At 40.0% G+C, this 15777-nt stretch overlaps 1 protein-coding gene across 1 annotated transcript in view; it reads left to right on the forward strand.

Annotated features, from left to right (window-relative positions):
• Positions 1–12431: 12431 nt before the first annotated feature.
• LOC119725105 (soluble guanylate cyclase 88E-like) overlaps positions 12432–15777 on the forward strand; it is a 29528-nt gene continuing 26182 nt past the window's right edge. Inside the window, exon 1 of the mRNA XM_038196468.1 lies at positions 12432–12524. Within this exon, the coding sequence (XP_038052396.1) occupies positions 12447–12524 (78 nt within the window). The 5' untranslated portion in view covers positions 12432–12446. The remainder of the gene's footprint in view (positions 12525–15777) is intronic.

Here is a 15777-nt window from a genome sequence, read left to right on the forward strand (position 1 = left end):
AGACATTTTGATGATGTCTTCGTCACACTAATTGTTATGACGAAGACATTGACGAGAACAAGGTGAACGTAAGGATGATAGTGACGTTGCATACATTTAATTTACATAGACTGATGTGTGCAACCTGTGATGAATTTACACAACAGAAATAGGATATACATGTAGAAGCATCTTCTTTTTTTCACACTATTGTCCAACACTTTGTATCTGTTTGTTCGCGACTGTTTCCTCCTGTAAAGGTTTCTGAAAATGTGGATGCACACTATAAAAACACGCAGCAAGATTTGACTAGAAGGTACTCAAACGTGCACCCACAAGGGGCCGAATCGGGGGGGGGGGACAACGGGGGCCATGCCCCTCCCCCAAACAAAAGAAAAAGAACCCATTTTTGTAAGTGACATCGCAATAAAGATAGGTACTGCGTACACCACCATCTTTTTTTAAAAATAAATTGATAAAGTGGTCAGAAATTGCCTCAGATCGCACCACAGAGCACCTAGAATCCAAAACATTTTCGGGGCCCTTCAGCGGGCCCCGAACCCCACGCCGTAATTTTTCTGACTCACTTCGTGGGAGACTAAAGTGTTTTTCGGCCACCCCCCCCCCCCCAAAAAAAAATCGTGTTTTGTATCCGCCCTTGGCACCCCACTGACTACAGCTGTATGGTCCGTTAATGCATGTATTACTGTTTTTTGGTTAATTAAACTTGACTAGAGTGCTCTCAGAAATGCACAAAAGTGACCTGTTAAGATTAATCTGGAAAGAAAAAAAAGCGATTCGGATGACATTCACAGCTGAAGATCCGGGTATGGACTGGTCAACTTTGAAGAGACATTTCGATGGGGTCTTAACTTTAAATGCCCAAGATTGGAAATGTATAATGCATTTACTCTGACAATGAAATAGGTTGGAGTGATTTGGAGGCGGGGTGGTTGCATATAGACTTTTCTAATCTTGCACAGTTTGAAGTAAGACCCAATCAAAATGACAATTCACACTCTTCTGCTGTGGACTTCGTCCAACCTGCTGTGTTAGGTCAATATGAACGAGTGGTTTGTGGAAATAAACTCAATTGGTGCATGGTGTAAAAGTAAACAGATTTTCTGATGCACCCAAACACAGTCTTGAAAGTGTAAATAATACGTCTACCACAGCGAACGTTAAACCTTCGTGACCTGTGGCGAGTTTAATGTCGAATGGTACGACCAGGGGTTTTGATCAAGATCACAAATCGAATTTGTGGGTCTGTCCCAAGGCAAAGCTACATGTTACTGCAACGAGCTGCAGAAACGTGTGCCTAATACACCGAGTGTGTGGTTTATGGCGCGTGCCCTGTGTCTACAACTTGTCATAAAGCACTTGATTGTCTGTAAAACTTGGTCATTGATTAAAGATGTTCAATCTGTCCTCGCGATAATGTCCGTCTGATCTACTTGTCTTGATAGTCTGATAATGTTGGCCTTATGGCTGACTTTATTTCTCCGGATATATGGTTCATGGTAGATCTAGGTCGTGCGTGTTTTATCAACGGCAAAAGATATCAGTCAAACCAAGACAGAAGCGGGGAAGTTTAATGGACAAATGTTCAACTTTATCACATCTACACACACAGCATATCCTCAACATATGAACAATTTTGAAAGCCTTCAATTTATTACATTGGCCATGTTTTTGTGCAACATTTGGTATTCTAGACGTATGCGTAAATATTCTGCTGAAGGGAAATCACGTACGACGGATATCGGATACGATACGATAGTAATTCATTTATCTAATCTTTGAAGTCGCATAAACTGATTTCAAATTGGCGTTAGAGCATGGCACATTGTTCAATGTTTACATGGGTGGTTATTGAAAATCCATTTCAACAGAAACGAGCTATTAAATTCCATTAGTTTGTCATCGCAATGAAGTAGTTTGTAAGCTTTTGGGGCTGTCCGCGAAATGTGGTTTGATATGTCTTGTTGGTTTGTTGACATTGATTTTTGCCCAGTTTCCTGGCGTTTTCATTTGCTTACCTTACAGCACGGAATTTAAAAGAAGCGTCCTCAGTCAATTGTGTTTAGACTTGTGTAATCATGAGAATCACAGAGTTGTTTCAGGAGAATGCCCCTTTAAGGATTTCCAGAGACTTCCCCTTTGACAGTTCTTTCGAGTGACTGCTCCTTTAAGTGTTATATTACAAGACTTTCATTAATACATGTATTAGAGTTGCAGTTATATTAGAGGGATGATCCTTCGAACACAATGAGAAGATTTCTCCTTTGAGACTTATTTTCTTTAAGCGTTTTTCGAAAGACTGCTCCTTGAAGAGTATAACTCGAAAATTTGCTCCTTTTGTGGGTTATTTTTAGAGACTGACCGTAGTTTGCTCTTTGATTCGATCGGCCAACCTCCTGGGCAGAGCAAGGATTCCTCAGCCCAGGTATCTCCCACTTGATATCGCAAGGTAGGCTACTCCACGGAAGCTTCTGTTGACGTGCCTCGCGGCTGACGTTCAAATTTCACAGCCGTTTCCAGCTCATCCGTCAGAACTGAAGCACGTTCCTTCAGAAATTCTTTTTATAGAGGGAAATCTCACTGTCTGGCCGCCGCGTTGGAGCCTAAACTTCCCGCGGGCTACGCGGCTGAAGCAACCTCAGGCAACGGCGGATCGGTGCATGTACAGTGGGTAGTCGAGTGGCTGTGGCAATTCGCCCGGGAGCTCCAAATAACACAAGGACATTCTGCTGAACTGTGCACTTTTTTAAACTTGTCGAACAAAATGTAAACATCGATGAAAATGTTCGCCTGTAGAAATATTTGCACAAGCAGTGACAGCCTTGTGTAATGACTGTCTTTTAAAACAAATAGAGTGTTTTTCCGACAGTGCTATTAACAGTGCCGCAAGCATGACATGTGTACAGCCCGCGCTGCACTTTTTTATGAGTGCATCTCAAATCAGTATGTCACCTCGATTCGATATTTTCTGCTGAAGTAAATATCTCAACTGTTATGGGGACTATGTTGGTAAAGCATTAGAGTGTGCTGTAGACAATGACGTCACTTACATCCTTAAATATTCGACAATAATATAAGATTTTAAAGAACGTCATTCTGAGGCCTGCGAGGCTCGGCCGAAATTTAGCCGAATGGACATGGCACTGTCTATTTGCTTTCACTTATCTTCTCTCAGAAAAGGGTTTAGAATCACTTTGAAACTGTTTTCTTTTGCTAAATTGTTGTATGGAAGATATTTTCCAGAGTTAAATGATCAGAGGAAATATTCCACAACTTCCATTGCCAAAACAATTCAGAAAAACCTCAGATACTTTTGCGAAATATTCGCATTCCTACATCAGGGCAAAGAGTTACGTCTCTTAAGAAAAGGTCTCGAACAGAAGCCCGCCGTACACAAAGGTATTAACCATTCCATAAACCAGCCAAACAAAGACAATGAATGACCTTGCCCTCCATACCTTACCCTCTGTGACTTTTCCTTTCGTTTATATTTCCATCAGTTGGAAAATTGGTAATGGGGTCTTAATGCTATTAAGCCTTTGGGGATAAATCGTAAGACCCAGGTGAAGGACTCAAAGTGTGGCCATAAGAAAGTGTCCTTTATCCATGCCGTGATATGTAGGGCGCTCAAGCTACTATTATGTCCGACTTGCATTGTGAAATCTGACATTTTCAGCCGGCCTTGAAGGTGCGTAAACATTGTCCTCCTGTGTCTCGAGTGTCATAATGAAAACACGATCTAAAAAAGGCCGGGTTACCTCTTGGTTTGTTTTTAAAATCGAAATCTGAGGTTGTGTGCGTCAAGCACACGATGCTCCCTCGACACTTTATCCAATTAAAGGGAATATACAACATTTGCAAACATCAAAAAAAGATAACTACCAAATTATTATGAAATACCTTACTGGACTGTTAGTGAATGACAGTCTAAAGCATCCTGTAAAATCATCGCACCCGGTGTGCTGTCATTTTCAAGAAAAGTGGTATTTTTGTATCAATTTCCAACAAACTGGCTATTTTTTTTCTCAAATACTGCCCCCAATTTACCATATTTACTTAGTCTACATTTTGTTTGCAATCGATTACACACCTATGACAGGGTACAAACCAGCAAGACTGGTTCCCTGAACTTACAATTCCCCGACGTCTATAAATTGCTCCGTTTCATCTTAAGCAGGATCAGGGAACCAGACTTTTTTCTTGGTTTTTCCAGCATCTACGAACACAACACCTACAAAAAAATTAAAAAAATTAAAAAAGTCACGGTGTAACAATGTTTGCTATAAAATACTAACTCCCCAAATCCATCCATTTATGAAAATTATCTAAAGCAAATGTTGTATATTGCCCTAAGTTAAAGCATTGCCTATCCACAAAGCATGAATGTTTCTATCCGCCTATCAAATTAAATTAATATCGGTCAATGGGATTCCGAAATTAGATGGGGCTGAATTTGCCCCCAGCAGTTAAGCGCGAACCTGGCCTATTAGGGGTAAGTGGGTAGTGATCGCCTCATAAACGTCAAATTAAAGCGCGTAACAAGTTCACAGACAGGTCACTCGAAATTGAGAATTTTACACCGTACTTGACCGTGGGCAGAGGGGGGACGACGCAGTGCTAACGGCGCCCTGATTTGCCCCTGGGGTGGAGAAACAACGATGCTACAGCACGTGTAGGAATAGGGTACTTGACCTTATGTTAATCCAGAATTTTAACATGCAGTGTTTTTAATACAGGGTGAGTCAAAAAAAGCGGAACCCAAACCCCAAAAAATGTATTTCATATTTAAAAAAATATGTAGCACCAAAAATAATAATGACTGGAAAGCCAATTTCAAAAGCTACTTTTAGATGAAAAAAATACTGAAATTGCTCAATCCGTTCAAAGAATACCTCCATTTAAACGCAATGACCCTAAAACCTGTCTGTCTGTCCAATAAAATCAATTTATTGTGTGTTTTGACTGTTTGGAACAACAAAGAAAATGACACAGAAAACTTGTTTCAACAACTGTCACCAACTGTAGCACACAATATTTTGATTAACAACCCTGTTTAGGCAAACAATATGATTTATAAAATCTACTTTTTTGTTTAAATACGGGCCTTCAAAAGGACTTTGTTGCATATAGTTAACGTTTAAACTAAGATTTCATCGCTGGTGATGTTTGAAGACAATTGTGACTACGATTGTTGAAATCGCATTTTTTGGACGAGACAGGTCCTAGGGTCATTGTGTTTAAATTGTGATATATTTTGAACGGATTGACCAATTTCAGTATTTGTTTCATCCAAAAGTAGCTTATGAAATTGGCTTTCCAGTCATTATTATTTTGGTGCTACATATTTGTTTAAATATGAAATACATTTTTGGGGGTTTGGGTTCCGCTTTTTTGATTCACCCTGTAGTAAGGGTCTTCTGATCTGAATACGCCTTCCGCTTGAGACTTGCAGTGTAATTTGGCGGCCACGTTTGGGTTATGTTTGATTCGTGTTCTTCAAAACGATTTTTCTGTTCACAGTGAACGTATCTCTCTTTTTAAATAGAGAGGGAAACAGTTTGAAGTAGTTATGGGAGTACGGACTGGAATATTTAGAGAAATAATGTATTTGGGGGACGGAAATGAGTGTTGAGCTTGACGGTGCAAGAAACGTGCGTATAGGGCCCTGCTTCACTTTCTTCTTTTTTTATCCCGGGGATAACATTTTATTGCTCTTCAATCAGCTCTCATCCTTTGACTTATAGATACCATATTGACTAAGAATAAAGCTCTTGTAGTGATATATCAATTGCAAATTAAACGCGATTACGAATGGGATTACTCTTACAAAGTACAACATAATTTTCCCATGATGAACAGAATTTCTGGAAAACTCCATTTACAACAGACACATATTTTTCACAGATATAATACCTCTTGAGATCCTTTTTAAAAGCTACAATTGATGGACGTTTTTCGCTAATTTTCATGTTATAAATGTGAAATCGAGAAATTAAAAGAATAAGATTGAGCATCTAGCATCGGTAACATCAAAGTAGCTCATTGCCTACTGCGACACCAATACTAGTCTTGTCCTTGATCCAATCTATAGAATTCCAGAAGAAAGTTACATGACGGCAGTTACAAAAAAAATGGTGCTTCATTTCCTAGGAAAACAAAATTTACATTCCTTGGCAGAATAGAAATCAGAATTTTTATCTGAAGGGAAGTCCTCTTAAGCTTGCTAGTTACGGTAAATCAGACTGATAATAGCAACACATTACTTCAACGTTCTCCTTCTGTTATTGACAATGATTGTTTTAAAGACCACAGACAAATCTTTGTCAGGATGCATTCTTTATGTGGTGGTTCGTCCTGCGAAACTATACGAACAGAATACACTTTATGTTCCAGGGTTGTTCTTTTTCATTTCCGCTCCGTTTCCGAAATGCGATCGCAAATTAAAGTATCATCTTCTATACGGATGGCTATTGCATCCTACGTCGTGTGTGTCTGGTGGATATTTGTCAAGTGGTAATGTAGGAAGGAGGCACTGTATACCCGAGTGTTGTTTTGCATGTCGATGTGAAATAGTCCTCCTGAGATTTTGAGTTGCCAAAGGGTCGAAGACTTCATTTAAAAGTTGAACACATTGGTTTGTCCTTTGCTACTCCGGTGATATGGGACTTGGAACAAAAGTTTGCTGGAAAAAGAGGGAACATGACACCCGTGATTTTGGGGGGAAACAGCGAGGTTCCTTTCAGTGCAGAATCTCTGTTTACATGAGTATGGTTTATAGAGTGAATCCGATACATTTTAAGATATTCTAAGTGGCAAACTCGACGACGGTGACCTCATCCTTAACTCAATTTCAATGCAGAGTAACATCAAAACCTTGCCAAATCACCAAGGAATTGATGACTCCGAGCACTATGTTAAGACTAGTCGGAAGAGGCTGCGATAACTCTGATTATAACTTAGTTGCAATGTCTTAATCAGCAGCAGATCTCATTTTGATATTAAAGATAGTATACAAACGATGTTTCCATGTAACGTTATGACGTTGACAATCGAAGACGTCTTTCACGCAAACGTTTAAGATAATTGGCTTGCCATATTATCTTGAAACTACAATCGTTTCTGGAAGCGCTGATGTTTATGACAACTTGATGTTAGCAGTAAAAGCTGCTATAAACTAAACTAAACCTAGTCGAGTATAAACGACACTCTTTGGATGTGTACGTGCATGTTTAGAATGGGAAGTGACAAGATAAACGAGGCACTTGCATGCTCCAAAAATCACTTCTGAAGCCCGAAACAACGATTGAATGAGACTTCACTTACTGGCAATATTAGACCGCATATTTATTATTTTTGAGATGAGTGCAAGCTAGTCTGGATACGCACATAGTACGAGAAAATGCCAGTGTTACCACCAGTGTTGTAGGACTCGAGTCCTGGACTCGGACTCGAGTCACAATTTTCGTGTCTCGGACTCGACTCGAGTCACATTGGAAAATTCGGACTCGAGGCTTGCGACTCTGGACTCGGACTCGAGGCTTGTGACTCGGGACTCGGACTCGAGGCTTGTCACTCGAGACTCGGACTCGAGGCTTGTGACTCGGGACTCGGACTCGGACTCGGACTTGAGGCTTGTGACTCGGGACTCGGACTCGGACTCGACTACAACACTGGTTACCACTGCATCAAGAATCCAATCATTAGTCCACACATGAAGAAAATAGACCGGCTGAGCCAATTCGTGTGATACAACTATATGAATGTGGACCCACGTACTGAGTATTAGAAATTGGTGATCGCGTGTTTATAGTAAAAACATTTTTAAAACAATCATGTTACCACTGCATCAAGACACCAATTATAATTTCAGAAAATTTAGGGAAAACCTAATGATCCAGGTCTATGTATGAGACATTTTAGCCAGTGCAGAGTTTCTTCTTCGCTCTGAATTTCCTTGAACTTGCCACGTCACCTTCGGATTCCGATCCCGCCGTTTGAAGGGGTAATCTTAAATAAATAAATGGTAAATATGTCACTGTCGGTTGGCCGGGTCGTGACATACCTTCGCATCAGGGTGGATGAACTGTTGTGGCTTCATGCCTACGAAGTCATGATAGCTGTCTTCTGTGAATTTTGCATTCATGACATCTTGCATAATATGTAGCACTAGCTCAAATTAAAGGGGTTGGCGCAGCAGCGCTTTCCTTGCCTTCCACCTCTGTGACCCGGGTTCGATCCCACCCAGATCAACATGTGGATGAGGTTTTTAATCCCTGCCTGATTCCGTGGGTTCTCCCTTGAATATTCTTTCGGGGTTTCCCTCACATCTCTTAAACAACATTTCTTCATGACTGTCTTCAGTGTCTTCTCACTCTATTTTCCTCAGGCTTCGAGCTACATTCTTTGTGCACTTTGAAGAACATTGGCATCATTTCCAGAAAGAGTGAAAATACATATTTCGTAGAATTGGAGAAACTGGATGGAAATGTACCAATTTTTAAATCATGCTTCTGCCTAGATGCTACATTCCTACTGCACATTCGAATAATCCTCGGTTTCCTTACTAAGAAGGATTTAATATTTGCCTCTGAGGAAGTCCTTGCTAAAGATGAAATATCAGGCCACTCTAATTCTTTTTAATTTAAATAAATATTTCGTAGAAGTGGAGATATCTGAACGGAAAGTATGACTCTGAAATAATACTTCAGGCCAGATTTATGAGTTGAATGTTTTTCTAAGTGATTAGGAATTCCTCATGCTGGTTGACAAGTGACGGTGCAATATGAGAACACGCAGTGTGGTCTGGTATGGTTGAACTTTTCAGATGTTGTAAATATTTGGATCCTCGCCTAAAAAAAACACATATTGGTGTCCCAAGTATAAATCTAAGTTAAATGGAGGGTTTTTTTTCAGAATTTGTCCTTGCTATTTAGGGTTTTCCAGGAAAGAATTGTATACCTTTCAAGTCTGAGGATGTGTTATTGGGTTCTGAGTGAGCTGCTAGTCACCGTTAAAAATGAACTAAGCCTCGGGGCTATATGGAAGCAATTGCTGAATATAGTGTTGAAATTATTATCAACAAAGATGTGTGCGATTCGAGCGCCGGACACACGGGACCTGTGCGATGAAATCGCATCGATATCAAAAATCGCAAGAATACCGTGTCGTGTGAAGGGCATGATGATGATGATCCGGCGAGACAGATTCAAGCAGTATCTTTTTCTAATCCTTTAAAGCAACACATCGTCACATTTACAAGTATGATTATTAAATGATGCAAGGCTTTGCTGAGAACGTTGGCTTGAATTCTAATGAAATGAAGGGAACTATTGTGCAATCAGATATGAAACATACAGACAGGTCTGTTGAGGAACACTCATTCTCTCTGGCGTCACTTGATACTTGTTATTGGCGGTGTGTTATTCAATGTCATGAATATTTCTGGCGACATAGGTATTAGCGATATTTCATTCGTTATCATGACATGCATCATCCGCATATTCAATCTATAGGTGAGTGGCAATAAAAACAAAATTAAAGATTAATATGATAATCTTGTTGTGAAGAAGCGCAATTAAGGCTCCAGTAAGCAGCTGCCCAGCACCTGTGCCGTCCCGTAGATAACCGTTATACGGTGAGGAGGCTAATATCAATCGTTAGCTGAGGAGATTGGGCCTTCCGTTCCCGAAAGACTGTCTAATGCGCTCATATATACAGCGGTGGCCATTAAAAGTTGGGGCCATTTTCAGTTCGTCGTGAGTAGCAGCAACGTCATGTTTGACTTTTAAACAAATATGACTTGAATGGGTTTATCATACTTATAGTCTTTTTGTTTTACAGTAATCAGCTCTCATTTTTTTGATGGACGTATTCGAATTATGGTTGATTTTTGCAATCACTTTGTTTGTTTTGCAGTAATGATGTCCGGAAATGTATAGGTACATTTGGATTGTCTTTCGGTGCAAAACAAAGCTCCTGGCACACACTTTGTGAGAAGTTGGTTTCCATCAATATACATCAAAGTCTATAAAACGATTAAGCATGTTGAACTACAGCCAACACGTGAAATACCTTGGGCTTTTAAATGTGAATCTTATATTTTTAACAAGCGGTAAAGACAGTATAATTCGAAGATATTTTGAAATATTTTTGAAATCTGGAAATATTTTGAAATCTGTTTGGAAAGACACGCAGCAGCGATGCAATGTACTTCAACTTCGAGTTCTGGTGTGAACTTTGGCTTTATATCGCCGCTCCCCCACAAATACCCCGTGATCTTCATCAGCACTTCGGCCACCATCGATCGTCCCAGTTAATTGCCATCCTCAAGTGCTCCCCGGTCAACTTGATCAATACCGGGGCGATGGGCGAGCGGAGCGCGCACGGTCCCCCGCGTGGGGCTCGACCTCGCCCGAGCCTCCCGCTATCGCTTGACCTGTTAACGCGTCGCGAGCAAACACGCGTGCATACCACAAAAAAAGCAACGGTGCTCGGTCAAGCACATTGGAAAGTGATTATTTTCACTGAAAACACTTCATTGGATGGGACAGTTTGGGTACTCGTCTGTCTGAAGTGGTCAAAAGGAAAATAAACGAACACGTGTCTCACACCGTAGCCTACAACTGGAGTGGTTTGACAGTTAAGTTTTCGGGAAGTTTACATGTTTTGTTCGAGCATGAAATGAAATCACTTCAAATGTTTATTCAGGGAAATTTATTTATAATTGGCCTAGTTCTGTTGCGTCTACATCCTAAAAGGCCATCGCGATACTGTTCGTTTTGCGTGGAATAATATGTTATGTGACACCGACCCAGTTTTGAAGCCTTTATAGCTTCAATAAGCTTCAAATGGGTTGCCGTAACCCGTAAGTGCAGAGAGTATAGGCTATGATTTTATTTCGAGTTACTTAGTCAAAACTACCGCATAGTGAATTAAATATAAGTACTCTCTAAATGTAAAAGAGTGGAAAGAAATACTCCTTTAAAGAGCCATACAACTCTTGTCGAATGGATTTCCACTATTTTAGAGTGAAGTTTGCTTTTTCTTTTATTTTTTGAGTGGTTCTTTTTTCACTAAACCACTATAAAAGGGTTAATTCACTTCCACTCCTTTAACAGAGCCATATGCGGGACAAATTCGAGTGATTTTATCTCTTTTACATTTTGAGATTAAAAAGATGTAAATCAAAACTTCACTCAGGCTAAATACATTTAGGTATAAATTTCACAGACATGTAATTTTTTTAATACTTACGGATTTATTGAATGTAATATGTAGTTGTCAAAATGGTTTCCCCATAAATGAGGTACCACATTATTGTACAAGGAGCAAGTGCTTGGATTAACATATACCGCTCTACTGTGTACAGTGGTTGTCTGGTATGCGCCCTCTACCGGGCCGTATGTGTCATTAGTTGCGGCTGCACCAACCGTTGAAACGATGAAAACAAATATTCACTGATATATTTCTAATAAAACTATCGCACAGTGCACGCATCACTAACTGCGATTTGACAACTTCTGAAATATATTTCTTAATTCTATTCCTAATCTGAATGATTGCGTTTTGAACAAAACAATCTATTGGCGTTTTACTACAGGTGGTTTAACAATAGATACATGTATAGTTCTTTTTCGGAAGAGACGGCTCAAATGTTTGTACATGGGCATTTTACAACACCAGAGCTCCAACAGATTGGCTTCATGTTCATCATCCGTTTAAGAACAAGATCCACCTGAGAACAATTATAGATTGTGGCCTTCGCTTGTAATTTGCCAAACACTTCAGTTAATCCTCGCGCGTACGGACCGCCTATTCATTAATTTTCGACACGGGACCTTGGTTTGTAATTAAACGGACTTGAGTCTTTAAAGACGGGCATTTGTCTCTGATCTTCTCATTGAGACGCTTTCGCTTGACATAAATTGACCATGCAAAAATAACAACTTGATCCACAGACTAACCCGCCCCCCCCCCTTTTTTTTAAATTTCCAACACGCGTATTCTGCTGAAAAACAGTGGTAATGTATTTCATGCATTATGTACGATGGGGGCTTTTATTAAATACCGCAGTTTTCGAGGTGCACCCTATTTTGTTCATCCTAAAACTGTATTGTTTTTTTCTGAATGCAATGATACCTGTAATAATCCTTTTTGGGGGTTTATCCTTTGACAAGTACATGTATCTACGACCTACTGCAAGACTTTGTAATGTATCCATTGAATTGCTTTTGCCAGGGCTTCAATGTGTTTAGTGTAGTGTCTTTTTAAACCCCAAGTGGAAAGCACATGCATGTTAAAATAGCTCTTTTAACGACCAAATGTTTTCAAAAGGGCGAGGCCCTGATGTCTCTTCATAAGATAGGGGGTACCACTTCAACTTTCCTATATTTTTTAACAAGATTCTTGATTCTGTTTCGTCAACAGGCAAGAGTCTGCATGCAGTAATGCCCAATCTGGTTGACAAAACTCTCACGGACGTCTTCGAACTCAAGCGGCCGTTGCTGACCTTCACGTGGGACAATGTAAGTATAGAAAATAATACTGCTCCGCTAAAGGGTAAATGAGTATTTCAACTGCGCGAGCGCACATTCAACTCAGGACATGTTCTTTTTGACCCCAAAAAAACAACCAAGAAACTATAAAATAGACAAAAGGAATCTCTTCTTTGAAGAAGTGTGGTTCTGAAAAGAACCGGTTGGTTGAGTGTAGAACTCGACGTTTCGAACAGTGTGCTCTGTCCGTCTTCAGGAGGATGGCAGAGCACACACTGTCCGAAACGTCGAGTTCTACACTCAACCAACCGGTTCTTTTCAGACCACACTTCTTCCAAGAAGAGATTTCTTTCCACATGGTGTTACCCGTAATTTTGTCTATTTTATGTCATCCGCCATGCAAAGCTTCAGGTCATATATACCAGAGACTATACCTCGTGCTCAGTAGGCCTTTTCGGCGAGTGTGGGAGCCGTATAATGACGCTATTATTAATTTTTTTTGGGGGGGGGTATATACAAACGGACGTGCGCACAAAATCCTTGGTATTATTTTCACTTTGTTTTAATTCAATGTTAATTGTGTACAATCTTTATCTTTTAGATTGGTATAAGCTCATTTAACAAATGGTGAAAATTGCGTCGTTAACGGCACCTGCATCCAGTCAAAAGCATACAATGTTTGGACTGTACAATTGTTTTACATAACTTTTGAATGTGATGCTCCAAAGTATGTGCGAACTATATATAAATCTTCCTTGTGGTCGTATATATGAATTTGCAGATTTTAGATTTCGCCAACCGATGCCCATAAACTTGTGTACATACCGGAGAACATTTCTCAAATCGAATCACAACTCTTTCAGTTTGTGCGAGTTATATTATTTGCATCGATTTTGAACTGTGCCAGACTCACAATAGACATTTATTTCTTCAATCAAAGGCTTTTTGGGCGTCTGAACTTCAATGCCCGAGCACTTTTAAGGAACTCTTTTGACCCACCAAAAACAAATGAAATACATTTCGTTGCACAAGAATCAGAGTGCTATCTTTGACTCGTAAGTATCTCCACCTTGCTATGCAAGGTGGAGATACTAATGAATGAAAGGTTTGCGGAAACACCATGTGGGAATAATTTCTCAAACTAAGAGAAAGTTGAAAAGGTATAAACTCAACTCTTTTTACATTTTCACACCATTGTATTTTTTATCTGGCCCTATCGTGTCCATAAGAATATTTGACCCGGGGTCTCCAGTCATGTCCTGGGGCTATAAGTGGGGCAGATAGGGGAAATATTAAGGAGAATTGTGCCTTTAATGATACAAGCACGGCATTTGGCACACAGTCAGAGTATGCCATGAGAAAGATATTTGGTTATAGGGCCGTCGCAGATTTGTCCTTTGAAAAAGTATAGGTAGAATTACAAGCAATTTTCTAAATTTTCAAAATGGCTGCCATTGCTTGTTATTCTACCTAATTGTCTACCAAGGACAAATCTGCGATGGCCCTATAGCCAAATATCTTTCTCATGGCACACTCTGACTGTGTGCCAAATTCCATGCTTGTATCATCAAGGGCACAATCCCATCACCTATCTGCCGTACTATATGCCATGAATCTCAACAAACAAACAAAAACCACAAATAATTAATCAGATAAAAACAGCTCTGTAACAAAATCTGAGTTTCGACTTTGAAGCAATGCATTTATTTTTCATTACAATTTCTTTTTTGACCGAAGCTGTCAAGTCAGGTCAAGTCTCGAGGCTATGCCGTGAAATCACCCCTTTGCCCCCACTCCCGTGTGTCCGGTACTCCGGTACTAGCATCTTGACCAGACAGCAGGGAGGCACCACCGTGTTTGCCCTCCTATCTATCACCATCCCAGTAACCCGTCCCCGGCGGTGTTTTACCGGGGGACAAACAACGACAGAAAAGTGCTTCCCATCATGAATACGCCTCGCTAAATTGCAAGCACCGGAGGCTGAGAGATGATTAGAGTGGAATGGTTTCCCGGTCGTTCTGATATTCTTAGATATAAAAAAAATCAGAAAAGGAACAATGTTTTATCGTTGAAGAGCAGTGGTCAGAAGGGTCATTGACCAGCCATGTACTGAACCTGAGACAGATCTTCAGAAGTCTTCATCTTCACCCAATTGATACTGTCACTGAGCTTTAGTCGGCATTTTATTGACTTCCTGCGCGAACTGACATGGGCGTTTTATATAGACTAAACACGAGAGCGAATGTACATTGAAAGTAAGGTTTCGAGGACGAGGCTAAAATGGAAAGTTCCCGCCTTTCTGGTTCGCTTGTGCTTTTATTGTACGTTTTGGACATTGCATACCAAGAAAGTAACAACTGAAAGATATATCGAACGTGCCAGATTTTCTTCTGCATATTCAGCGTTGGTTTTATGCAAACTATGCGAATGTAACATCGATGGATCCCTTAATGGCTGTCAATAAAGAATACAACCATTCTGGAACTTCCAACTTTCCTAAAAAAAGAAAGACAATCTGTCTTCTTTTTTTAACCAAATGGGTCTTCAGCTAACCCGCGACAGCGCCTTTGGTGGCCTGACCCATGCATCTTCCCGTTTTCACTACTTGCTTTGGGTAGAAACAAAACACAATGCAACTTTCTAATCTTTGCATTTGATACGGGGCCTCGGGAGATCTGTTCACGTGTATGATTGTACATGTGTCGCTATCTCCCATCTACGTTTTCGCCTATATCCATTTCCAGGTCAACTTTGAATCTTGTTTTGCTACTTATCTGTTGTTGTGTTTTGTTTTTTTCTCTTGTTTCTTCGCTTGGCGTGCGTTATTGAATCCTTTGGCTGAGATTTTGTGTCGCCCGAACGAAGTTCAGGAAAGAGACTATGCAATCACTATGTCTGTACGTATGTACATGTATGTATACATGTATGTATAATAATAATAAAGATAATAATAATAATTTGGGAGGCTAATCATCCTTACTCGCAGCTGGTATGCTGAATTGCGAAGGACGTGTATGTATACATGTATGTATGTATGATCTGATACACCGTACCCTCTGGAGACGTGTGTACAATAGGAAACAAAAGATTATATCCGTCTTCACAGGGACATTTCTATAGATGAATACGTCTCCACAAGGTTATCACGAAATAAATATATGGATTTTACTCATAAACTAGGAATTTCCAAGCTATGTTGATCGGTTGCAAATGGAAGAGTTTTAGAAAAGGGATATTAAGTCCAAATTTCAGACAAGGATATTAATTCTGGTTAAAGTAAGAG

This window comes from Patiria miniata, unplaced genomic scaffold, assembly GCF_015706575.1.
Source record: "Patiria miniata isolate m_02_andy unplaced genomic scaffold, ASM1570657v1 HiC_scaffold_1, whole genome shotgun sequence".
Classification (NCBI taxonomy): domain Eukaryota; kingdom Metazoa; phylum Echinodermata; class Asteroidea; order Valvatida; family Asterinidae; genus Patiria; species Patiria miniata.